Source organism: Suillus subaureus, assembly GCF_016647635.1.
Source record: "Suillus subaureus strain MN1 chromosome Unknown BJ212scaffold_3, whole genome shotgun sequence".
NCBI lineage: Eukaryota > Fungi > Basidiomycota > Agaricomycetes > Boletales > Suillaceae > Suillus > Suillus subaureus.
In genome coordinates this window covers 1,139,841-1,158,886 of record NW_024538559.1, presented here as the reverse complement: position 1 = coordinate 1,158,886, position 19,046 = coordinate 1,139,841, and the positions used below count along the sequence as shown (strand labels likewise).

The following is a 19,046-nucleotide window of genomic DNA, read 5'->3' as shown; positions in this document are numbered from 1 at the left end:
TTGTTACAGCGCACGCTTTACACTTCTGGCACCAATCCAACATCATTCACATTTTGTTATCGTGGTACGTATGGCATGTCATCCTCGCCATCGTCGCTTCGTCGGTGCCGGGGACGAGATGAGGACTCTTCATATGCGTCATCATCGTCTTCCATTCGAGGGTCCCCTTCTTCAGACTTTGCTTCTCCCATCGTCTCTTCTGGCACACCCTCCATGTCAGGATCCTCTTTCTTTTTCCGCCGCCTCTTTGGGCCCTCTCCAGGTGCCGCCCCATTTTTCTTCGCTTTGCTCCTCTTTCGCTTCGCGTTCTCTGCCGCCTCAGCTTGCAAGTCAATGGTGCCACCCGCTGAAGGGTCAGGTACAGATTCAACGATTTCCTTTAAGAAATCCAGCATCTCTGTTGTTTCGATCGCATGCTTTCTGTATATATGTATTCACAACAAGATCGCGGTCAAGGTAGCAATGAACGCACAGGTGATAAGCTTCAACCTTCTTTGCCCCCCGCTCAACCGTGACTTTGGTCGCCTCGTCCACAATCATAGCCAGAAATAACTCCAATGCTTTTGCTATCGCACCAAAGATGCCAAATATTGATATCAGAAGCGAAAGACGTTCACGAGAGATAACGGATAAATCGGTATATAGAGACGTACAGATGACCACTGGTGTAGCTTGTGCAACTTTCCCAACTTCCTCATCTTTCTGCATAATCTTCTTGATTCGTGCCTGTCCTCAGACATATGAGCTACGACTCGTTAAATGAGCACTTGGTCGCAGGAGCTCACAACGGGGAACTTTGTCTGTTTGTTCTTGGTCTTCATCTTGGATATTTTGACAAACTATGGGGATGTGCTCATTGTTCACCGCCGACTCTAAAGCTTTATGACTGGAAAGGGGATCACGTGCACAGAGGTTAGTATCACGTGCGCTCAACGCGTCACGAAGTCACCTGGTGTAATCTTGGGTAATTAAAATCAAAGCTGTGATATGCTTCGACAAGTGCTACTCTCATTGTTGACATGGTAGGATGAGATAAAAATAAGACATCACCCCACACATGTCAAGCATACAATAGTCCGTGTAAGTATTGGGAAGAGTGGTTGTCGCTCCAACACTACATCATGTGGTTCCTCACTCTTTATCAGACCAAACATCCATGTGGCGCTTGCCTCGCAGATGCAGTGGTCTGGTGTCTTATTCGCACTTGCGGGAAATCGCATCCCAGAAGAACAGTACGTGTATTAGCGAACAAGTAGTAACTTACAATAGTATCGTGTTTGGGGGAATGTGATATGTGTCATGAGAGAACGCCCAAAGTGAAGTATACTAATAATCACTCGGAAATGTATCATACAAAATGAATGGTGGGGAACTCGTAGAATGTACGTCATAAGAGCCTAAAACAATCAGAATCACACTGGCGGGGAAAGTTTTCGCTGCCTAGAATGGGTCGTCAGCCGTAGCCCGAGTAACGAGGGCGCAACACGACCTACCCATCAGCGTTTCCAAGAAGTTCTTCAAACCTACTTCTGAGATGGTCTAACCGAGCATCCAGCTCAGGTGTCCCATACTCGTGCCCGCTATCCATCTTAAAAGCTAAGCAATCTCTCAAGAAATGATCTAGATCCTTGACGCGAGTTATGGATAGTTCTGGTTCGTTTGATCCCCGTGCACGAGCGAGATAGGAAGCGACCATTGTCGTTAAGCCGCCTAAAGCGTACTAAATTCAGGATCTGATTCGAACGACGTAATACACACCAAGAATGGATATGCCAATCGAAGTCTGATTCAATGACCGTTTAGTTTGTCATAACCATAGAACTCTTTGAACTAACCTGCCTACCCGAAGTGGCTGCCGAAATACCGGTAGTGAGTGCCCCAAGCATAACTTGCATGCCTATGGCAACGTTCAACGCAACGCCTGTCATTCGTGCTTCAAAGAAAGGAACATTATCAGAAAATTGCCAGAAACAAGGAGATTGATAAATATTGAAAAACGTTTTCAACTAACCTTTCGAGGCGTATTGCGCCCTCTCCCTCACCGCGTTAGCAATAGTAGGGTCGAGTCGCTCACCGATTGTACGCCGCTGCAAGGTCAGGATCAGGATTATATGCCGGCGCAAAGGTGTCAAACAACACAAACGTGAGGTTTCTCTTCAATTTCGGGCACTATCCAGCCTATGCCAGATGCATTGGAACGGGTATGGCCCATAAATGAGCGACGCGACGGTCCACGCACGAGGTTTCCGTCCCTCAGGTTATTTCTTGCAACCGGAGGAGGTTGGGAAGGCTCAAATTCTGGATGTCGGTCACTGCGATCACGGGCTGGTGAATGTCCCTCTGAACTGCCAAGGAGGGGCTTTTCAGTCGCCGCCGACTGACTCTGCGGGTGATCCCCCTCTGAACTACTATGAAGGGGCGCTTCAGTCGCCACCGACTGACTCTGCGGACGATCTCCATCTACATGTTCGGGTTCCACGAACGGCGAGGGTCTCTGGACATCGGGTTGAGAAGGCTGTCCCTGAGACTGGGAGGACTGTCCAGTAGGGACAGGAGGCAAGTTGTTGTCGGGATCCATGGTACTTCCACGACGCGGATGTCGAAAGGTCGGGCGACCTGGTGGTAAGCCTCAGGTTCGCCGAAACTCCAGTTGGAAAGCTTTATACTAAGATTTGAATAGGACCGAGAACCCACGCCTCTGCCCTGCAGCCATACCAAAACGAACATGATCGCGATGAGTTTTTAATTCCGCGTAAACATAACTGTTCGGTACGGCCGCTGTTGTGTCTATTAAAACAAGGCACGGTAATCAGTACGGTCCGGCTGTCATTACTTGGCGTCCCATTCAAAGTTGAAGTACCACAAGGTGTCAGACAATAACCCTAGCTACTCAATTTCGCCAATTTATAATCAATGATCGACTGATCACCAGACCTGTTCTAGAATGGCCGGTTCTATCATTTGGCACATCGCTTCGGAAGCACAAAGCCAAAAGCCTTTATACGAGGGGTTATGATGAGTATAAGTCCACCCACAGGCACACATGCCACAGGCAGCTGACACTGCACTGACTTTGTCAAAATTTGAATTTGATGGGTCGTCTAGGAAATCATGGTGTGTATTGTATTTTGGACATTCCGCTGGAACTATCTGATCGACGAACCTCTTGTAAGCTTAATTCTCCCCGGCTTCGAATTCCCATGGTGCATGGAACATTAGACGCTATTAGGCGTTGCTCCAATGACATTTTGTTATGGTCTGTTATTCTAGGTGCCGGGGAATACCGGATGCCGGAGTGCCTTGCGCCTATCAGCCTGAGTTGGCTTATCTTAGAAACTAAGTTTTCCACGCACACTGTGACCCTCACCAAATACTACTACTGGCAGCTGATGGCCCCACCCGAAAATCCTGAGTGCCTGTGATTGTTCTCATGTATCGCCACAGGACGAAGGTTTAGCTCCGGTATCATACACCCAGGCTGCTTCGATGGGCATGGTAGCGGCAACTTGAATACCCTGGCTCAGCCTCATATGCAAAAGCTCACATGATCACGGTGGTCTTCGGAGCTTGATTTTGTCCCCCCTATCTGACCCTCCCATTCTAATGGCTCTTTGATTGGTAGTAGTGGTTGCAGATAAAAATCCTCAGCGCACGCAGGGGGCACTGGCGGGCTCACCAATCGACCACAGTCTCATCGTAGGGCAGGTACGAAGCCCAGACAGTAATGCCAGAAGAGCCTCCGCTGGAAAGTTCCGAAATCCATGCGGTGGCAGCAATTCTTACGAAAACCTCGAATCACTTTACCCTTTTGGACGTTGGAGATAGCCGTATTTTCGTCGACAGACGGTCGAGACACGCGTGCACGTTGAAGAGAAGCTGGTTGCGGATGAACTTTTTGTTTGATAATAAAAGGGTTGTACCTAATATGACCTGACTTTAGCGCACGAAATCATGAGGGAATATACTGCTCCTACCATCGGATCAACACCAAAAAAAAGAAAGACAAGCATGCGATTAGAGGTAAGGTTGTCGATGTCAGTGAACATTGAACAAACTGACTGATTTATTTCGCAGCTACGTGGTCGGGATAAGTAATTGGACGAACCGCCTCTCACTCTCGGTACTCGAACTGAACATGTTGTTGCAGTATGTTGGCGGGGGCCTTTGTGGCGCCTCATGGCAGTAGGTGGTAGTGTCTGACCGAAGGCTATCTCATTCTGTTTGGTCTGCATGCAGAACGCTAGTCCAACGCTACTACTCATTTCTGAGGCTCACAGTTGCGTTCCTCTTCCCTGTTAAAGGCTTCTGCCAACACAGTCGGGCATCTCCCAGTCGGTTGATCCTTGAGCTCATTGGAGCGTGGAGACGAGATGGGAAACTCCAGCAAATTTAGTGTGATCGGCCGCCCTGCAGTTATATAGAGAACAATGAGATGTGACGACCTTAGCGAGAACGAATATTATGATGTACTAGCATCTGTAAAACACCCCAGTTCTCGCTTAGTAGTGTAAGAAGTTTGATCTGTTACTAATGCTTACGGTTCAGTGATGGAGCCCTCCGATTGGTGGAGATCGTGTAGTAATGATGTAAAACCTTTAGATATTCGGATAGTGTATAAATTGATAGATTGTCCGGACAAGATAAAGATCAAAAGATGATCAGGCTGATCATCGCATTATCATGATTCAAGATTAGCTAGTAGTACACTGTCGTCGTCATTTCTATACTACATAGTGTACTAGTTCACAGCCCTAACCTCTCCTTTCTGCGTACACTCATCCTTGTCTTAAGTGCCTTGAAATGCGCCGCAAGCTCGGGGTAAGGGTCAATTTTGTCATGAATGTGTGTGAGGATGTTGTGATAAATGTCCTTCGACTTTGCTGTAGAAAAATCAACACATTTGAACACACCAGTCTCGTACCCCTTGATTGCTGACCAAATTGCTGCGCCACCAAGAGCGATAACGCTGTTGAGAGCTTCAGGATCTTCGAAGTTGATGTCTTTGTAAAAGCCCTTGGTCCATAAGACCTCCATCACGACTGAAACGAGCACCTTGTGCTTGAGCACAATGACGGATTGTAAATTACCATCGAGTATCTAGTAGTTAATTGTTAGTATACAATAGCACATGGTGTGAATAAAAAATGACCTACCAGTTGTTCTGTTTTGAACAAACATTGGAGGTTCAAGAGGAGCATAGGCACCACTTGTAGCTTGTGCATGATTTCCGATGACAGGTCATGAATATTGAGCTCAAGATTGTATTTGTGTTGCACAACAACACGTGCAACATGTTTGAATGAAGAGCGGATGGTGTTAGTGATTTTTGTGAGTGAACTGATGAATGTCTCCTCCCTGGGGAGATAGTAATTGCCTGGTGGGGAAAGATCCGCATGGCTTGCGATATTGCATTGCGCGCCATTTGAATGTTCTCGTTGTTGGAGGGCATCCCGTTTAACATTAGCACCGCATGTCACATTCTTGACCTTGCGCTGGTTTTGATCTCCTCTGTGTGATTCGCAGGTACAGGAACAGGGTGTTGTTGCTGATGGGGGACAGGGACAGGGACAGCATCTGAAGGAGATTGCATGGGGGAGGCTGGCACCATTGAACTAGTGGCAGTGGTATTCAGAGGAGGCAAAGGTCGTGAAGGCAGGTCTTTTGCTGTGGGGCGTTTTGGAGCGACATCCTTGCTGCTTCCAGCCTGGTTGTCTAGGGTAAGGTTGGTGACAAGGTGAGATGCATTTGAACTTACATGGACTACCCCCATGTTTTGCCACTGGCCACAGTAATGCTCATCTTTACGACAGGGGCCAAAGACTGTGACTTTGCACAATCCTGGGAGGGCATATGGTGCAGGACAGATAGGTCGTGCCTGTGGGTCCTGCAGGTGCCTGCTGAGGCGCTCTGCACCATGCACAGTGGGAGGAAGTGGTGTGTCAATGTTGATGAAGGGTATACCCTGCCCAGTGTGCTGCTGCTGCTGCAGGTGTGGGTGGTGCGGGTGCGGGTACTGCTGGTGCAGGTGCGGGTGCTGCTGTGGATGCGGGTACTGCTGATGCTGCTGATGCAGGTGCGGGTGCTGCTGCAGTGGCGGTGGTGGGTGCTGCTGCTGTTGCAGATGCGGGTACTGCTGATGCTGCTGGTGCAGGTGCAGGTGCCACTGTGGTGGCGGCGGTGGGTACTGCTGCTGTTGCAGATGCAGGTGCTGGTACTGTGTGACAGGATCAGGGCATTGTTGGAATGGGGTGTAGGGTATTTGGCCTGTGGGCTCTTCACATCGGAAGGGATCAGGATGCTGATAAAATGGGGATTGGGGTGTTTGATTCTCATGGCACTGGAATGGAGGCTGCGCAGGAGGTTCAAGAGGTTGTCAGAAAGATGGATGGTGGATCTGCTCGTGCTGTGGGAACAGAGGTCCAGGAAATTGCTGGTGTTGGTACTGGTAGTGCTGGTGGGGTTGCTCGCGTTCCAATTCTGAGTTACTGACTTCATCTGAGTACAAAAGTTCTTCATCTTGCATGATCGGTACTAGATCGTTGTTCCAGTGTTGTGTTTGCTCTATTGCACATCCCACCTGAGTGTCATCCAGATTCAAGCATGGGTTTTCATTGCTGTCTTTGGTGGGTTTCCGCACTTCCTGTTATCTGTGATGGATCAGTACTCATTTGAAGCCACAAGAAACTTGTACCCTGGTATTTTGTGGTTTTTTCATCGTGGTTTCTTGGACTTTGGTGGCATGGTGAACTGTAGATGCAAGTATGCTAATATGGTGATAAAGTTTGAGAATCAGCCCCATGTGCACCGTCTAAAAACTACTTACCAATAGTGTGCAGGCACAAACGTATTGTGATCAGTCACGATGCATGATGGTCGGAAATGATAACTGATTGAAGACAAATTCGTGATAACACCAATTCAGTACATGCAAGATGTACAAAACACGTAAAGCATATCAGACTGCAAAAATCATATGTAATCCAACATTTTCCGAAAAATAAGTAAAGTGATGGGCAACAAGTCATGCTTACTATGTTCAAGCTCCCAAAAGTATACCGCCATCGTTATCATCATGACCCATTGTAGGACTGCTGTATTCGCTTGGTACATAATCACTCTCATCCAAGACCTCTTCATTGACCCCTCGTTCCTCAACATATTCCTTCAATTGATGAGCTTGTTCTTGGAGGGCCGCTAATGTCAGAGTATTCTGAGTAGCTGTATACTTGTGGAAGGTGATATCTTGGTGAAGATCCTTCAACCCGTGAGTAGTGCACACCTGCTGCCAGATCTCGAGATCTGTCTGGGAGTATTGATGCTTCCTCTTCAAGTGCGCAAGGGAACAGTCAAGGAATTGTCTCCAGTGGTTGTTTTCTTCGACTGCCCAACTTGCTGTAGTGACCTCATGTCTAGCTAGCTCACAAGTGGCGTACTGTGCCATTGCACCTTCATGTAGCATATCATCTGGTAAGTCTGTGAGACCACGACTGAAAATGTCATTGGTCTGTTAATCTAATTTATGAGCTTTTAATCAACAATATGCATGAAGTAACTTGCCATTAAAGCAGCTTCAGGATACAGCTCCCTGGCAGTCTGGCCCTGGAGAGATTTCATGGCAAATTGAGCTGAAGCAGCTGATGTCGCTCTTGCTTTCAAATATGGCTCAAACCTGATTTTGACAGGGGAGGTAAAGGGAGATCTAGTCCTTGTCTCCTGAGAAGGGGTTTGTAACACTCTTGCAGGGGATGATGTTGACCTGTCTTTGATGGGGGATGTTAAAGTGGATCTAATCTTTGTCTTTGGGGAAGCTAGGAAAATTGACTCTCCAGGGGAAGGTGGAATGGCATGTGTGGTGGGAGGGCTAGAGAACTCCTCTGTTGGCATATTGTTGTTGGTTTTGGTTTTGTCTTTGTAAATCAAGGTTGATAGTTCCATGCAGGTTTGAGAGCTAGCAGGACTGCAGGAACGAATTGAAACGGTTCCAGTGGATCCACCCATGGATATCTGACTACTGGTTTGGCTATGATAGACTTTGCTAGAGAGACGACAACTATCGGTCTGCTGGTGTCGGAGTCTGAAAGACTTAGAAACTTTTCAAGTTTGAAACCACCAGACACAGCACTCTATGGTATTGACACTGCTACCATGAACACGCATGATCCTCCTGATGAGCCTGGTCGGTTCAGTGGACTCAAGTAAGTGCTGGTTACTACAGATTTAATCTGACTGACAAGTATACAGTCTCAGCAAATCGGTCAGATGCCCCATCTGTTCCAATGTTTTTGACACCGCAGAGGATATATGCACTCATCTATCTGATGATCCAGGTGTGAATAGCCAATTTAACTCTCGAGTTCTGACTATAAGGACCTCTATCCAGGATGCTCTCAGTGACTGATTCCCCCTCCACTTGCATTCCATATCCCCCAAAGATTGGAGGACCAGCCACGACAAGGATGATTCCATCCTAAGTCAGGTTATATCTACGATCTCGGCCAGCCAAATACTTTTGAATGAATGAAGCAAGACAATTTCGAGGATATGTGGGAACACAATGTATATTATCCGTTTTCAGATAGAGCAGAGTGGGAACTCGCAAAATTCCTTTGCAAGAACTTGAATCAAGGGCAGATCACTCAATTTCTGAAACTTCTCTGGGTTCATTGGGATCAATTTACATTGACCAGGCTAATCATGCTCTCCCAGGTGGTTTCAGAGGCGAGACAGCCACTGTCTTTTAAGAACGCCAAGCAGCTCTTTACTTTCATGGAGGCATTACCAGTGACCCCTAAATGGAAGTGCACACCCATTGAGACTGATGGATATACAACTACACACCCCGTGAATCTCATCTGGCAAGACGCCCTGGAAGTTACACACCATATTTTTGGCAATCCAATTTTCGCCAACCATATGGAATACAATCCTTACTAAATACAAGACAACGGTGAGCGCAAGTATGGGGAGTGGATGTCATGTGAGCACGCATTTGAAATTCAGGCAGGTTCCTTCTAAGCTTCCAACATAAATGTGTCTCACTAAGCAAATTTATTTCTAGAGTCAACTGCCCACTGGCGCATCTATAGTACCCATCATTCTGGCATCTGACAAGACCCCAGTAACGCGACACACAGGCTCACTCGAGATGCACCCCACATTCCTGACAATCGGGAACATCCACTCTGAAATTCGCATGAAGGCAACCTCACACACATGGGCCTGCATCACATACATTCCAACCCCAGAATATATCATGAACCATGATTTCTCAGGAGTATTGGAAGCACGCCTCTGGCATAGGTGCATGGATATGGTCTTACAAAACCTGAAGGTCGCAGCTCAAGTGGGTGAATTCATGACAGACCCAATGGGTTGCCAGCGTTATGCATTCACACCACTTGCCACCCACATTTCTGACCTTCCCGAGCAACTTATGATTGCATGTGTCTCGAAAAACATCTCACCTGTAACCCTAGCTGCACAAGCACAGTTTGATGATGGCATTGCACACCCTCCCCAAGATGGCCAATCTACAATCAATGAGCTGATCGCGCTCAGCAAAATTGTAGATCCCTGGAAAGTTCGGGAATTTCTGGAGCGGGCAAAGCAACAATCACTCAGCAGTGTCCATCTCCCGTATTGGCATGACTGGCGGTTTTCTGACCCTGCCATTTTCCTTGTCCCTGAACTACTACACACATGCCACAAGTTTTTCTTTGATCATATATTGAAATGGTGCAAGGAGGTGGTAGGCGCTAACAAGCTGGATGCTTGATTCTGCAGCCAGCATAAACATGTTGGCATGCATCATTTCGCCAATGGCGTCTCTCATGTTAATCAAATGACCAGACATGAGCATCACGATATCCAGCGAAGACTGGTCCCCACCATCATGGGCATGACTACCCCTGGATTCGTTCGTGCACTCCACGCACTTGTAGACTTCATATATAAATCACAGGCTCCTACCTTCACCAACTCCTCCATTGGCAGCATGGTTGCCTCCCTCAATGAGTTCCATGTCCATAAACACTTCATCTTAGAGGCGGAGGCTCACACAGGAGCCTCCGGCCCAATGGGTCATTTCCAAATCCCGAAACTTGAGCTCTTTAATTCCTTTGCATGCTCTATCCATAAATCTGGCGCTGTCATCCAACATTCAGCAGATGCCAGTGAACAGCTGTTGATCACGCACTGCAAGACACCTTTCACTTGGACAAGTCACCAAAGGAGCACATTTACTCAACAGGTTGTCAATCTCGTTAATTGTGAGGACACAATGCGACAATTTGACTTGTATGCCCTCCTTCGTGAATGGGGGATCTCTCTCATTAATGTTATGGACGAAGAGTTCAATGAAGTTGTTGATACCGATCCAATGTTCAGTTGGATAGCGAGCGTTACGCCACAGGAGATGCACCATTTTCAGGCCATTCGACCCATCCACAATCATTTTCTCAAAGGGATTCTTTCTGATGAGGCCAGTGCAGCTTTTCATGTTATGATTGCTCATGATCTTGCTGATAAGAATGCCACTACTCTGGCTAATCATTATCATCTCCCTCATTTCCCACAACTGCTCGCACAATTTCTTGAAGTTGTCTCCAGTCCTAACTTGCACTTTCATGGTCGCCTGCTTAAAGCCTGGTTTAAATTTAGGCTACAGCTTTGCTCTCGACTCCGTCCAAGTAATATCATGCCAAGCCAGCAGGTTCAGGCCTATCCACCATCTGATTCCCATCCTTACAGAAATTGTGATATTGTCCTCCTTCAACCTCCAGGCCATGATCTGCAGTATTGTACGTTCTCAAATTTTGCTCAATTCTGGCTACTGATATGCCTTCAGCACCATACATTGCTCAAGTCCAAATGGTTTTTGCGCTCTCTCCACGAGGGTCGCAGCTGCCAGCCAAGCTGATGGGCCCCCTTTTGTATGTTGAGCTCTTTGAAATAGCCGCACCCCCTGAAGCTGAGCCACATATTGCCATGTACCGAGTTCGCTGTTCATTCCATACTGCGCCTGATGGTTCTCGCACGCGGGTTGGGAAGATTGTACACCTTATTGATGTCACTCATGCTGTAGAACTCATACCAGTCTACAGGGTAACATTGGATCGCACTGTTACCTCTGCAACGTCTCTTGAACACTACAATGATTTCTATCTCAATGCATTCTCCGACAAAGAGTGGTACCATACACTACACGCAGATTATGTCTAGCTTTACCTAGTTTTGCGCCATAATGTTTTCGATCTACGATTTTCAATGTTATCAGTGATATGATCAAACCTCATGACTGATCTGGGCCTTGATAAGTCGATGATCTGCTATCTCTATCTTACCGGACGGCGAACTGGTTCTTCGGATCGTAATATGCTCGGCTAGTCCATCCTTTCCAAAAAAACTCGAGTCCGTAACCAATCCCTGGACTATCCCAAACTCAGCGGTCAATGAGCAGCTCAATGAGCGGCTAAAGTTGTAGATGTAGTAGCTGTCATTGAAAAATATATTTACCACACTATTGAGCCCGTAACTACATAACTTGCCAGATCCCGTAGCCACGTAAAGGAGTGACTCTCTCTTCTACTCGCCTGCTGAAGACTCACTACTAGTACCTTGCAGTGCGCATAAATGTCCAAATAAGCACAGGTATCAATTGAGGTATCAAATGAGAATTTAATTGTCTACAACGAATCGCTCAGCTACATGTGGATAGCAATACAGGTCTCCCAAAAGTTCATCCCTAATCGCAGATTGCCGATCATACAATATTTTTGGTTGGTTTTCAGCCCATCACGCTGGCGAGAAGGGCCATCCGAACCTAAAAGAAAGGTCAGGGCGAGCGTGTTAAAGGGAAAGACGACTGACGAAAAGTCCGTAACGCATTTGACGGAAGTAAGCGGCGCGTCGGGAATCGAAATCGACTTCGGGATCGATTTCTGTGGACATAAATGCTTAGCTCCAGAGTTACGAAAGGTACCGAGGAGCTTACCGTTCACTCTAGGCAACGGGTGCATTACAATCATATCTTCTTTGGCCCGAGAAAGAAGGGCGTGATCAATCCGATAAGAGTCTTTGACCGCTTGCCACTCCGATTCATTCTTGAACCTCTCTCGTTGCACTCTGGTCACGTAGAGAACGTCAGTATCAGGCAAGACCTCCTCGAGCGATTCCAGCTGCTGCACAAATATACCCGCCTTCCGCGCAGCGGCGACCACCTTTGCGGGCATCGCAAGCGCCGGAGGCGCGACGAAGTTCAGACGGACTGAGTAGTGACAGAGTAGAGTGACCAGGCTATGAACTGTGCGCCCATTCTTCAGATCTCCTATGATGGTGATCGTTTTGCCATTGACAGTCCCCAGCTCGGATCGAATGGTATAAATGTCGAGAAGAGCCTATGATGTGTTAAAATTTCGGCCTGCTCCAGACTTCGAGCCCTTACCTGACTAGGATGCTCTCCTATGCCATCGCCGGCATTCAGAACAGGCACAGGGGAATATTTAGCGGCGAGTTGGGCGCTACCAACATCGGGGTGCCTAATCACAATGGCATCGGCATAAGACCCTACTGTGCGAACAGTATCGGCCAGCGTCTCTCCTTTCTTCACTGATGAAGTGTCTACGTTAACTTGAATCACTTCGCCTCCACAACGTTTCATGGCCGCATCGAAAGAAGTACTTGTACGGGTGGACGGCTCGTAGAAAAGGGTGCAAAGAACTTTGCCCTTCAAGATGTCTAGTGTCCCATTGCGCTCGACCTGAAGTTGCATTTCGTGGGCCAAGGAGAAGAGGTCATACATATCGCGTTGTGTGAATTGCTTCACGGAAAGTATATGACGACGGTGGAATGCCGGATGACGACCGTGAACAACAACCGGTGGTACACTGATGCCTGAACCGGCGGGACCACTGGCAGACGGTGGCAAAGCCGTCTGATGGGGAGGAATAGAACCATCAGGCACCCTAGCGGCAGAAGGCCCAGAAACAAGCTGTGGTTTCGCCAGAGGCACACCTGCTTGCCGCTCTCCAGCGACATGCACGATCGTCGCACTGGATACATCTTTGCCTAGCGGTAAAGCAGAGAGTTCACCGTCAAGGAATAAGGTTTTGCCATGCACGACTACTCTGTGCAGTGACCCAGTGACGGAACCCTTCTGCATAGGAGACCAACATGTGCTGTGGTTCTGATGCTGAGCTCGTCGTCCTAGGACAACTTCCACGTGAGTTGTCGTTTGTTCAGGAAGACCAAAGATACGAATCGGGTTATCGTGAAGGCGCACACGAATATCCTCGAGAGTGAGTCGACCACTAGTAACAGCGGTAAGCAATAAGGGTAGTGTTTCCTCCGTTCCGGACCACGCAGAGGCCGACTCTTGAAGTTCCGTCGCAAGTTGATGAGGAAGCATCCCGACTGAGAACGCATCGATTATATCAAGGTTCTTCCATAGTGCCTCCTGATCCTGGGCTGATGGCAACGAGGTGGGTTGAGAATAGTGTTCCCGCGTGAAGAATAAGGCGAAGACTGAAACATCACAAGTAACTTTGAGATGTTTTTCCTTGCTGAGCGAGATGAGAAGCAAATCATCTTTGTTTCTGACGTCGGTGATATGAACGCTGCGATTATGAAGAGACGCTAGTAGGAGCACTGATGCAAGGTTTGAGCCACGAGCATCGGTCACGATTGTCTTGTTTTGGGGCCACGAGGCGAAGTTGGCAGCGACAGTGGAAATTTGAGGAGAGGCGAAGTTCCCATGGAATGATATGTACAACGACTTCACGTCCGCTCTGACTTCCTCGTCAAGAGCCTGGACATTACTATCCTTCCCAGTAATGCTAAGGGCGTAGTTGCAGCGTGCGCTCCTTGCAGCTGTGGCATGAACCTGCTCAAGTAAAGAGGCATCGGTGATGGCGCTATCAAGTCCGACTGGCAGAACGAGTGAAGTAGTAAAGCCTGCACTGATAGAAGCCCGGGTAGCTTGCTCGAAGTCATCAGCTCCCGGCTCGGTGAGGCGGGGTATGAACGCGGAAATGTTAACAAACCCGGGGAACGCATGCGTTAGATACGAGGATTTGGAATCGATGCTCGATACATCCAACGGAAGCTTGCGAACAAGTGCTTCTGCAAGCAATTTCGCGTTTTTGACGTTCGTTATGAGCGGAATTGCAAAATCAACTGCCATGCGCCGCGTGCGGTACCCTTTACTGGCGTAGCTTGCGGGGCGGCGATAATTGTTCTTCGATGGGAGGTTGATATACATGTCGATCAGATTATTGGCCAAGTGCTGTGTGAGCGAATATTCGGACTTCTGTTTATCGTTGCTATCTTCCGGAAGACTTTCCAGGTACTATGCGAGATACGATAGAACTTTAGGAACACTCTGAAGCTTGATCAAACTTACTTTGCAAGGAACGTTGTGTTCTGTCAAGAAGTCGGCAGTACCGGATGTCGCGAAGATGTTGTATCCCGCAGCGTGGAGTTTCTGCACTGAGGGCAGAATTTCCAATTTCTCCCGATAGCTCCCAATAGAAAGCAAGATATTCTTCTTTGGTGGCACAATGCCGGTGGAGATTAAAGCCTTGAGGTATGCCTCATACTTATCACGCCCAAAGCAGGCGACTTCCCCAGTAGACGCCATTTCCACACCAAGTACAGGGTCTGCTCCAGAGAGCCGACTGAAGCTAAACTGAGGGACCTTGACTCCGACATAGTCTGGAGGAAGACCAGGATCTGGGTAGCTCTCCACCGGCAATCCAAGCATGACCTTGGTAGCCATCTCAATAGCGTCAATGCCGGTGACTTTGGAAACGAAGGGGAAAGACCGCGCCGCTCGTAGATTGCATTCGATCACCTTGATCTCGTTGTTCTTAGCTATGAACTGGATGTTGAAGGGTCCAGTCACATTGAGAGCGTTTCCGATCTTGGCAGTGGCTTCCTCGATTTGACGAACGGTAGCGGGATCAAGATCTTGTGGTGGGTGGATGAGAGTGGCGTCACCAGAGTGTACACCAGCATTCTCAACGTGCTCCGAGATAAAATGCATGACCATCTGACCGTCCTTTGCTACAGCATCCATCTCTATCTCCTTCGCTTGCTCGATGTACTTCGTGATAACGACGGGGTGTTCGCGAGAGACAGCAGTTGCTTGTGTCAAATAGTTGGCCAAGTCGTCACCAGTTGAAACGACGTTCATGGCCGCCCCTGAAAGGACGTAGGAAGGACGGACGAGGACAGGGTACCCCACTGAATCGCAAAAGGCGAGAGCCTCCTGGAAACTTGTCAGTTCTTTCCACCGAGGCTGGTCAACGCCAATCTCATCGAGTAACCTAGAGAATTTGAAGCGATTCTCCGCGGTGTCAATCATCTCAGGAGAAGTCCCGTAGATTTTCACGTTCTGACGATAGAGGGGAAGGGCAATATTGTTCGGGGTTTGGCCACCCATCGACAAAATGACGCCGCGCGCACGCTCTGTGTCATAGATATCAAGAATGGTCTCCAAGCTGATATTCTCGAAATAAAGGCGATCAGCTTCGTCGTAATCAGTGCTGACTGTTTCCGGGTTGTAGTTGACCATGATTGTCGGGAGACCTTGTTCGCGAAGCGTCCTGATAGCCCTGACCGCGCACCAATCGAATTCGACGGAGGAGCCGATGCGATAGACACCTGAGCCAATGACCACGACGCCGCGATCATTGAACTCGACGTCGTGCTCGATAGCGTTATACGTAGTGTAGAGGTAATTCGTTACTGCGGGGAACTCGGCTGCGACGGTGTCTATTTGCTTGACGAATGGGCCAATACCAATTTCTTGACGAAGCCTTCGGACAGCTAACTCTGTTGAACCTAAACAACTGGCTAATAGGCGATCGGAGAAGCCAAGCTGCTTCGCTTGGAGGATGATTCTGTTACTGACAGAAGTAATGGATTGCTCTCTGTAGTTGTAGTGCATTCGTTAGAAAAACATCGAAGATCAAGAGGAGTCTACGCACGACAAGCGCTTCTCCATGCGATGAATGTGTTGAAGTTTCGTTAGGAACCATTTGTCGATGTTAGTCATCTGCCAGATCTTGTCGATGCTATAGCCCCGATGGAATGCATTTGAGATGGCGAATATCCGCTTGTCAGTGGGATTGACCAGCTCCTCGTCAATGTCATCCACAAAGTTATTCTGACGAAACAGAAAGTCTAAATCTCACTGAAATGACAAAGGCTGCTCTTACATACCTTCGCAAATCCAAGGAATTGATCGTCAATCGCCCGTATCGCTTTCTGGATGGTCTCTTCGAAAGTTCTGCCGATGCTCATGACTTCACCGACGCTCTTCATGCTACTGCTAAGAAGCCGGCTGACCCGGTTGAATTTCTTGAGGTCCCAACGTGGTATCTTAACAACAACGTAGTCCAAGCTCGGCTCGAAGCAAGCGCTAGTTACTTTCGTCACGGAGTTCTTGATTTCGTTCAACGGGACACCCAGACCGAGCTTAGCAGCAATAAACGCAAGGGGATAACCCGTAGCTTTTGAAGCCAGTGCTGACGATCGTGACAGACGTGCATTGACCTATTTAAATGTTAGTATAATACATGTCATGTCGGTCAAGGTGTTGAACTAACCTCAATGATGCAGTACTCCTTTGAGGTCGGATTCAGAGCGTACTGAATATTGCACTCGCCAACAACACCAAGATGGCGAATGACGTTGATCGCAGTTGTTCGAAGCATGTTGTAGTCGGAATCAGACAGCGTTTGGGAGGGAGCAACCACAATGGAGTCTCCAGTGTGTATGCCGAGGGGATCAAAATTCTAGCATGGTACCATGAGATCATGCATGGGCGGTTCAGTGAAAAGTGATGCTTACCTCCATATTACAAACAGTTATGCAATTGTCGCGACAATCGCGGACGACTTCATACTCGATCTCTTTCCAACCTTTCATGCTCTTTTCTACGAGCACCTGAGGGCTAGTCGCAAATGCCTTTCTACATAGAGCGCGAAGCTGGGCTTCATCCTGGGCAAAGCCAGATCCCAAACCACCCAGAGCATATGCAGCACGAACAATGACCGGGAAGCCAATCTCGCGCGCTGCAGCTGCTGCTTCATCTGGAGTAGTAGCTGTGGCGGACTGAGCACAACGCTCCCCGATATCCTCCATCGCTTGGGCAAATAATTGCCTATCCTCTGTCGTGATGATAGTTTCGATGGGGGTACCAAGAACCTGTACTCCAAGAGCCGCAAACTCATCTTTGAGTTTGATGCCGACATTAAGGGCGGTCTGTCCACCAAATGTCACGTAGATGCCATCCGGTTTCTCGTACTTGATGATTTTGCGCACGAAATCGGGTGTCACCGGAAGGAAATATACCTTGTCCGCGAGACCCTTGGAGGTAGCGATGGTGGCGATGTTAGGGTTGACGAGAATGGTATAAATGCCTTCCTCCTTGAGCGCCTTGATAGCCTGCGAGCCTGAGTAATCAAACTCGCCTGCCTGCCCGATGGACAATCCACCGGAGCCAAGGATAAGAACCTTTTGGACATTGGCGCGAGGGAACGTTTGATCGTTATCTTCCTTGCGTCTGCCCGGAAATGATATGGGCACCAAGGTGTTTGTGTTGACACAATCCATAATAATCCGGATGAAGTCGTCGAAAAGAAATTCCGTATCACGAGGGCCAGGAGTAGATTCCGGATGGAATTGTACGGAGAAAAATGGTTTGTCTTTGCAGTAGATCCCTTCGTTACTACCGTCATTGGCATTGCGGAAAAGCTCTTTCCACCCCTGAGGGAGCGTACTTGTGTCGACTTGGAAACCATGGTTTTGAGACGTTATGTAGCACCTTCCAGACAGTGCGTGAGTGCATGGGATATTATGTCCGCGGTTGCCGTATTTCATTTTTGAGGTAGTAGCTCCCGCAGCAAGAGCGAGCAGTTGGTGCCCAAGGCAGATACCGAAGATAGGGCGGTCGCCTTTCTCAATTGCCTGAGCAATTCGCTTGACGGTGGGCATGATTGTCACAGGATCACCTGGACCGTTTGATATAAACAGTCCATCATATGGCTCGGCCTCGTTGATGAAGTCGTAATCCCAAGGAACAACCTTGAGCTCCACTCCACGCTCAGTGAAGCATCGAATTTGATTATACTTCATGCCCACATCTACAGCGACAACACGAAGAACACGTCCGTTCGGATGAAAACGAGGTTGGCCTCTAGGTTTAAAAAGTCGGGGAGCCGATAACGATACTGCAGCAACGAGATTATCAGAGTTGGGATCGTGCCACGGGACATCGATGTAGTCTTCCGAAGGTGGCGGAGAGGATGAACGTGAGACCGAGCGTGACTCCGCAATAAGAGGCTGCAAGCGGTGGGGAGGGGCATCTGACTTTCGCGCCAACACTCTGGCTAACATGGAACCTTTCTCCCGTATTTTCTTGGTGAGGGCGCGGGTGTCCACACCACAAATGGCAGGGATGTTATTTTCTTTCAACCAAGCTCCAAGTGAAGAATTTGCCAAAAAATGGCTATAGTCCTCAGTATATGAACCAACTACGAGGGCAGCAATATGAATGCGGGATGACTCGAACTCCGAAGGGAGATCAACGTCGTTTTTGGGGCGTTCGGGCACGCCGTAATTTCCGATCAACGGATAGGTGAGGACAAGGATCTGGCCTTCGTATGAAGGATCGGTGAAGGATTCTGTGTACCCGACCATACCTGCGACACAATAGATCAACAACATAACATTAGATGACGGAAGTAAACCCCACCAGTCTGAAAGACGCATTCGCCTGCAACACTTTTTTCTTCCGCCCCGAAGCTGATACCTCTAAACGCAGAGCCATCGTTGAGTTCCAAGACGGCCTCGTTAGAAGGCATGATATCATCGTCGTCATCATTCAATGGAGAGAACGTGGCCGGAGGAGCCGGAAAGCCAGAATTGCTCTGAGAGCGAGCGAAAACAGGTCGAAGGCTGTCTGCAGGCATCTTGTAAGAATGCGAACTGGATGTAGACAGTAAATGAGCGATAGATTTGGGTGATGAGAGATCTAAGCGAAC

At 48.3% G+C, this 19,046-nt stretch overlaps 4 protein-coding genes across 4 annotated transcripts; 1 reads left to right on the top strand and 3 right to left on the bottom strand.

Moving 5' to 3' along the window:
• Positions 1-284: 284 nt before the first annotated feature.
• Positions 285-821, bottom strand: BJ212DRAFT_1247222 (histone-fold-containing protein; the record flags this gene model as incomplete). The annotated part of the gene is made up of 4 exons (XM_041329674.1): positions 285-420; positions 473-566; positions 618-726; positions 786-821. Coding segments are annotated over 4 exons (375 nt in total), but the record flags the coding sequence as incomplete, so codon positions are not given.
• A 668-nt stretch (positions 822-1,489) lies between these two features.
• BJ212DRAFT_1260967 (uncharacterized protein) lies at positions 1,490-2,084 on the bottom strand (the record flags this gene model as incomplete). The annotated part of the gene is made up of 3 exons (XM_041330151.1): positions 1,490-1,720; positions 1,815-1,933; positions 2,012-2,084. Coding segments are annotated over 3 exons (423 nt in total), but the record flags the coding sequence as incomplete, so codon positions are not given.
• Positions 2,085-8,517: 6,433 nt separating this feature from the next.
• Positions 8,518-11,257, top strand: BJ212DRAFT_1566371 (uncharacterized protein; the record flags this gene model as incomplete). The annotated part of the gene is made up of 8 exons (XM_041341970.1): positions 8,518-8,658; positions 8,707-8,871; positions 8,953-9,000; positions 9,059-9,443; positions 9,570-9,748; positions 9,788-9,937; positions 9,962-10,799; positions 10,847-11,257. The coding sequence occupies 8 exons, from the start codon at positions 8,518-8,520 to the stop codon at positions 11,218-11,220; spliced, it is 2,280 nt and encodes a 759-aa protein (XP_041198396.1). The 3' UTR covers positions 11,221-11,257.
• A 528-nt stretch (positions 11,258-11,785) lies between these two features.
• BJ212DRAFT_1260351 (uncharacterized protein) lies at positions 11,786-18,974 on the bottom strand (the record flags this gene model as incomplete). The annotated part of the gene is made up of 10 exons (XM_041330106.1): positions 11,786-11,821; positions 11,869-11,939; positions 11,993-12,395; positions 12,443-14,344; positions 14,399-15,929; positions 15,987-16,165; positions 16,222-16,554; positions 16,608-16,796; positions 16,852-18,704; positions 18,758-18,974. The coding sequence occupies 10 exons, from the start codon at positions 18,972-18,974 to the stop codon at positions 11,786-11,788; spliced, it is 6,714 nt and encodes a 2,237-aa protein (XP_041198395.1).
• Between the last annotated feature and the right edge of the window lie 72 nt (positions 18,975-19,046).